The sequence below is a fragment of the Aplidium turbinatum genome, chromosome 18 (genome assembly GCF_918807975.1).
Source record: "Aplidium turbinatum chromosome 18, kaAplTurb1.1, whole genome shotgun sequence".
In the NCBI taxonomy this organism is placed as follows: Eukaryota; Metazoa; Chordata; class Ascidiacea; order Aplousobranchia; family Polyclinidae; genus Aplidium; species Aplidium turbinatum.
In genome coordinates this window covers 3481792-3488777 of record NC_137489.1, presented here as the reverse complement: position 1 = coordinate 3488777, position 6986 = coordinate 3481792, and the positions used below count along the sequence as shown (strand labels likewise).

The following is a 6986-nucleotide window of genomic DNA, read 5'->3' as shown; positions in this document are numbered from 1 at the left end:
TATTTTTAAATTTAATCCATTCGTACTGTCCTGGCATAGCACTTTCGTTACACCAAGGTTGGTTCGAGAAAGGGATGAAGTAAATTAAACTATAGGAGGAGATTCACTTTTGGGTAGGTCTTTTATCACCTTTCCAACTGAGAGTATTGTTAGATTTGATATTTTGTGGTGCTCTAGAAGACTTCGTTTTGACCACGTTTGGTCCATGTACTCTATGGTGAAATAAACCCTCTGGGGGTCACTTTGATGACATCTTACACCACCTTTCCACCCGAAAATATTGTTAGATTTGATATTTTTGTGATGTCCTGACATAAGACTTCGTTTTGACCAAGTTTGGTCCATGTACTTTATGGGGTGAAATACACCTTCCGAGGGGGTCACATTAAGGAAAGTCACTTTGAAGTCATCTTACACCACCTTTTTACCCGAAAATATTGTTAGATTTGATATTTTTGTGATGTCCTGACATAAGACTTCGTTTTGACCAAGTTTGGTCCATGTACCTTATGGGGTGGAATAAACCTTCCGAGGGGGTCACATTAAGGGAAGTCACTTTGAAGGCATCTTACATCACCTTTCCACCCGAAAATATTGTTAGATTTGATATTTTTGTGATGTCCTGACATAAGACTTCGTTTTGACCAACTTTGGTCCATGTACCTTATGGGGTGAAATTAACCCTCTGGGGGGTCACTTTGGGGGGAGTCTTACATCACCTTTCCACTCGAAAATATTGTTAGATTTGATATTTTTGTGATGTCCTGACATAGAACTTCGTTTTCACCAAGTTTGGTCCATGTACCTTATGGGGTGAAATTAACCCCCTTTTTGGGCTTTTTAGGGGGCTCTAGGGTCCAGATCCACCCGGTGCGGTCAATCTTCCATACTTTTTGTGAGTGACATGGTTGACCCCAGTAACTTCAAGGGGTCAAACCTTTTGTACTTTATGGGGTGAAATCTTCTGTCGTAGGCTCCCAGACTATCTTTTTAAAATCTTAGTCTCATTTTACTTTTTCGTTTTCGCAAACCATATTTTTTTCTTTCCTTACAATTTATGCTGCTATATCTTCCTTCTTAAATCTATGGTCATGTTGAAAACTTTACCATCTTCAACACAGATAGTACCTTCATCGACTAATGACCAAGCAAGTAGGCTACAATCGTGGCCTGTTGTACTCCACTTTAACATAACACCATGCGATCCTACTGCTTTCTTCTATGAACTATGTAAGAATACACTCTAATGCATTTTTATTCAGATATTTATTTTATGTACAGGTTGTGGCTATTAAAAGCAATGCATTTATTTTAGGTAAATGTGGAAACCAAACATAAACTTTTGTTACTTCACAATCTATCTCAGACCATATTGGTTTTGTCCGATGTGACAAACCACAGTTCTTCTAAACTTTTTCCAGATCTTAAATAAAACCCACAGCAAGCGTTAGTTTCATTGAACAAATGCATGTTAAGTTAAAACACAAGAAATCAAACGCGAAAACTACATAAAAAAAATCAGGATTTTCGTATCACTGCAAGGTAGGTAGCAAATCTCTTAACTATTATTCTGCAAGAATTTTTAATGTTATTTTTAAATGTTCTTTCAGGCTTAAAAACGTGGCTATATTGTACATAAGCATGAACTACGTAAGGAAGCATTTGCAGTGAGGATAATTTTTACGAAATTTATGGAACCAATGAACAGATGGCAATAACAATTCCAACCTAAAAATATAAAACGAAATTGAGTAAAACTATTTTAGCCAACCTATGCCATGTACGGCCTCAGACGAATTAGTAAAGTGAATCTGTTCAAAGATTTAGTAATTAATCAAACTAGATTTTGTGAAGAACACAAACGTCTTCATCAAATTTGCATATTTTGGTTGAAAATGCTTGTATAGAATCTTTTTATACATGATCGTCGTATCTAGACCGGATCAGAGTTGCCCCCCTGAAAAGTTCTGAATTTGTTTGTTTTCTGACTCCAACTTAGCCAATCCCGACACCATAGTCTGATAAACACATAGGTTAATGGTTTGCTAATCAGAAAGCGGTTATATTGTGCAAACAACACATCTTAGTTCACGGTAGCTGACAAAAGGTTCACACAACAAAGATGTACAATGTGTTTCCATCATGTGCAGGTAAGCTCCATCTTGACTTTCTTCGGTACCCGGAACTACTTGTGGAGTGTCGTCGACACATATTGCGTTACTGGAGTGCTTATCGTTATGTCCACCACTCATTATAAATCCAGTGTACTCCAATGTCCATCCTTGTGGACAGGTCTCTCTTCCAGGGATCATCAACTAAGATACATTTGAAAACTGTTTAATTGTTTTTAGCTTTTTTTTCCATAAAAAACTTGACAAATATATCATAGGTCTGCAAAAATTAGAAACGACAAAACACAAACGAGAGATGCACTTGATACCGAAGAGAGATTGTAAGAAAAAATTAGAAACGGTTGCAACACTTTCAACAACATTGTTGGTATTTCTATACATTGCTGGAGTTTTATTTAGGCCCGAAATACCTTTGTGAATACCACTAGTACAATCAAATTAACTTGGAAAAATAACTTCAGTATCATGTTCTTTGACGTTGACGTGACACATTGACGTGAAACCAACATTTAAATCACGTGGTTGTCACATTAGATCAGTGATTCCCAACCTTTTTTGGTGTCGGAGCCGAATTTCAAACTTCAGAGTGCGTATGGAGCCGCATGAAAACACTTAAGTAATTTTGACGAAAATTTTAAAGCATGAAAGCATGTATCAACGAATAGCAACACTATCAAGAAAAATAACACAAATCAATTTAATGTCCAACTTGGCATTGGCTTTGAGCTTTAACAAGTTTGTCAAAGCGAGGCGCAATTGCAGATAATGCAGTGCAGTAGCTGCTTGAGGTGGTCATCGGTCAACCGATTGCGATATTTATTTTTGATTCTGATTATTTGCTGAAAAGTGCTTCACACACGTAGGTTGATCCAAATACAGAGGCGTTTTTCTGGGCATTGGTTTTCAAGTTGGGATACTTTCCCTCTGGAACTCGACTCCAAAATTCAAGTAGGTCTTCACTTTGAAATAATTGTTTAAGCTCGATATCTGACTGCATGTTTAGCAACTCCAATTGTAAATTATCAGGAGCAGTGGCCAGATTAACTGCAATAAGATTTGATTTATAATTTCACCTTGCATGTCGTACCCCCTGCTTTGGTGCTTCGTACCCCCAAAGGGTACACGTACCCTTGGTGTAAGATGTAAAATGAAAAGTTTACTGACAGTGCAACCTCTACGACACAACGACTATGCAGTTTGTAAACAATTTTGACTTCGTAAATAATTTTGACAAGTCAAAAAAGAGTCGCCCTAATTATTATAAATAGATTTTTTATATTTTTTGTGGGATTTTCAGGGGTCAATGAGAGCCGCAAGAAGGCTAGCTTGGAGCCGCATGCGGCTCTAAGAGCCGAGGTTGGGAATCACTGCATTAGATAGTTTTATACCTTCATGTTTTCAACGTGATTTTGCAAGTGATGTTTGCCTATATACAAAAACTTATGATCTATCAAGAATTCAAAATAGCTTGTTGAATGCTTTTCATTAAAACTTTTTGCTGTTGATTTACAAGATTATTGGTTTAAGTTATTGATATTTTGATACAGCGGCCCAGTCTACTGATGTTACCACAAGTTTTAATTTCTTTATCGACCAACTTGGAGTTTCAGATCCGGAAGTATGAAAGAAGTAGGACTAAGAAATGAAAGATTTTGTAGCATTTGAAGCATGTTAGAACAAGCAGGATTCTGACAAACAAACTATTATTAATCTTATTAAACTTGATGTTGGTAAGGAATTTTGCAAGGCTAGTCTTTGATAAATCTTAAAATGGATAATTAAAACGGATACAGTTATTGAACCAACCTGATTCACTCTTGCTCTTGCCAAACATGTTGCACATGGTACAGAGTGGTATTGCAGTGTCCCTTCAGTTAAAGATAGATCAAACAGATTGTTCACCCAACTGGAATCTCTATATTCCATTCCGTGCAAGTAAGAGTTACCTGAAAGCCACTTACGCCATTTATCAGTCGTAGATGTTGTGAGTAAGTCGCATAAATCATGAAAGGATAAAATTTATAATTTTAGTTGCAATCCTCAAAACCCACACAAAGTTTTAAATTGTCAGAAAACGCCTCATTGAAAACGTTTTGAGAAATATCCGAAATTCAAATCGAAAAATTTGGCATTAAACAAAATGGTACAAAAAACTAATAGGGTTAAACCAGCAATTATATTACGATTCTTTTTTATCACGATACAAAACGATCAGAATATCAAAATGAGTGTGCTCAATGAAAAATCATTCAGGCCTATACAGCTTTTGTGCAACTTGTAATTGTTCTAACCGATGCATCGTTAAAGCTTTTTGTTTGCAACATTTATCTATCTAAATGTCTATTTTGTCAACTAAGTGTTAGAGAAGTGGATGACAATTGCCCATCTGCCCTCTGACTTTCACGCCTAAGAGTGTTCACTATAGTCCAACTACCTAATACTATTTACGTAGTTGGACTAACAAATAGACAATGAAATAGTAGGTGTGCTTTGGCCTACCGTTTCCACCATTCCTGTACTTCCCAGGGGAATAAGTAACATTCAAATGAAGACACAGATGGTTGTCAGCTCCTCCTGTGTGGGAATAATACGCTCCGGCAGCGATACCTACACACGACAATATTTGGGACGTAACTGTTACTAACGAAGGTCTACATATCATATGAAAGCGAAATGCCAAAGTTTCAACGTTTTGTGGACCTTAGCAGGTTTATCCTAAGGCCGAAAAATAACACTACAGAAAGCTTTTTTCTACTAACTGTAAGAAATATTTGGTTTCAAGTGTATTTCAGGTAAGCCAACCTTATTTGTAATTACAGTATAATGGTCATCTAACAATTTAGCCTTGACGTTTATTCTAATGTGCTTATAAGCTGCTATGTCGCATCATTCACTTTAAAAATCAAAGTTTCAAAGAAAATAACACAAATAATTGGACAAATACCAACATGAACAAGTGGAAGATAGGTTTTGTAACAATATTTCAAAATAGCCTGAAAATCTCGATGTGGTAGGCTAACCTCCAACTTCCTGTTGGTCAATTGTTTAAACTGTAATCTAAGCGGCTTGTGTTTACCATGATAGATCAATTCAATATTCGGTCCTGAACATTCCCTTCTTCCCCATCTGGTGTACGTCACGCCTCCTCCTTTACAAAATAATGAATTGTTGATTGGTAGGCTAATCATAAGCTTGCTTGCATTTCTCTGGCAACTTAAAGTCTTGTAAAATACAATAGGCTAAGTATAGGTTATCGTTGGTGAAAATGTATTTTTCTGTAGATTGAAGTCAAGTAGCTCTTGTTGTGTGATCTGTCGATCTAAGAGGTTAACCTAAGCTTAATTGAGTTGAAACATCTGCAATCTCCTTCATTCCTTAGTTTAGGTTCCGTCAAGTTTGGTCAGTGAAGTCCATGTTAATTATCGTTTTTTCACTGATCAATATAAAAAGTGGTTGGTATCAGCTGCTCAGCTCATCTGCACAATTTTATGCAAATTGATTGTCACAATCAATGTGCAAGGCCTCGCGTCGGGCTGCTTTGCGTCTTGACAGAATGTGCTGTATTCATTATGGAATTTTGAGCGACGTGTTATTATCGGGTATTGACCTGAAGTAACCTTTGAATGAGAAATCTGTATTATGTAACGTATTTCCAGAATCGTCTGTAAGCATGCAAATATGGAATGTTCTGTTGTTTTTCATAATTTCTGAGCGTCGTTTGTCATGACGTCATAAGGATGTTTATCCGTAGCTATGTCCGATTGCGAAATATTTATTATGTAAGAATCTTTTACATCACGTGACATTCTTTAAACTTCTTTGAGCTTCTGCTTGTTTACATTAATGCAACTTGACAGAACAATGTGACATTACGTAACCTTCTCGAAGTTGCTGGACCGAACGAACCTTTTATAAATAGTGGTGTATTTTGCATTATGATGGAAATTATGATGAGTTGATTATTATTATGAGTTGGTGATGAGAGATCATTGTTGTAGTAGTAGCAGCTGTTAATAGACGCAAAGATTATTGTTGATCGAGAGTTGAAGTATTGAATACGAGTAAAGCAAAGTTGATGCTAATATAATTTCTGATTGAAATTAGAATCGTATGAGAAGCTGTGAGTGGATCACGTTAAACTCGATCAAAAGTCGCTAGCGTTGGAATCTATTGCTGTTTACTGTTACTTTGATTAATTGCTGGAAGTTGTGAACCATTCGTTGGAGTCCTTCAAGCGTGTTCATATATCATTTCACTAGTAGAACTATCCGTGAATTTAATTGACTGCTTTTCGGTTATAACCCATTAAACTACGTCATCGAACCTTTCCAAGTCTCTTTTCTGGTAAGAGATAGAAAGAAATCGTGACAATGATCATAATAATTCTGTCAAGAAACTCAACTCTAATAATGCGAAATGTTGAAACTGATTAATGACTTTAGCTTAAATTATAAAATAATCAAAATTCGAAACCGTGTGAGGACCATCTTAGCCGCCCCCCCAAAATCCACTCGTGGGCCCCTATCTTTACTTTACCCAGTAACCAACCTTCAAAGAGAATACCTCACCGCCCACCAATCCAACAAAAGAGAATACCTCACCGCCCACCAATCCAACAACGTCTTCATGGATTGACTGAATGAAAACTGCGTGGACAATAACGTCACACGAAACAACAACAGCACATTTACCTCAAAATTCAAACAATTAAATTTATTTAATTTTAACAATTAAATTTATCAGTTTAATTGTTAATTAAATAGACTATTTTAGTGAGCAGTGTTTACTTCGAAATATTGCATTATTTTATTAGTTTTTGAGACACATAAAATCTTCACTACCTTAGTCCACTGT

General features: G+C 36.3%; 1 protein-coding gene across 1 annotated transcript; it reads right to left on the bottom strand.

Annotated features, from left to right (window-relative positions):
• Positions 1–2060: 2060 nt before the first annotated feature.
• Positions 2061–5320, bottom strand: LOC145787888 (uncharacterized). Its single transcript, XM_082599727.1, has 4 exons — positions 5209–5320; positions 4632–4739; positions 3939–4078; positions 2061–2315 (listed from the first exon to the last, which is right to left on the bottom strand). The coding sequence occupies exons 1-4, from the start codon at positions 5318–5320 to the stop codon at positions 2061–2063; spliced, it is 615 nt and encodes a 204-aa protein (XP_082455853.1).
• Positions 5321–6986: the final 1666 nt, after the last annotated feature.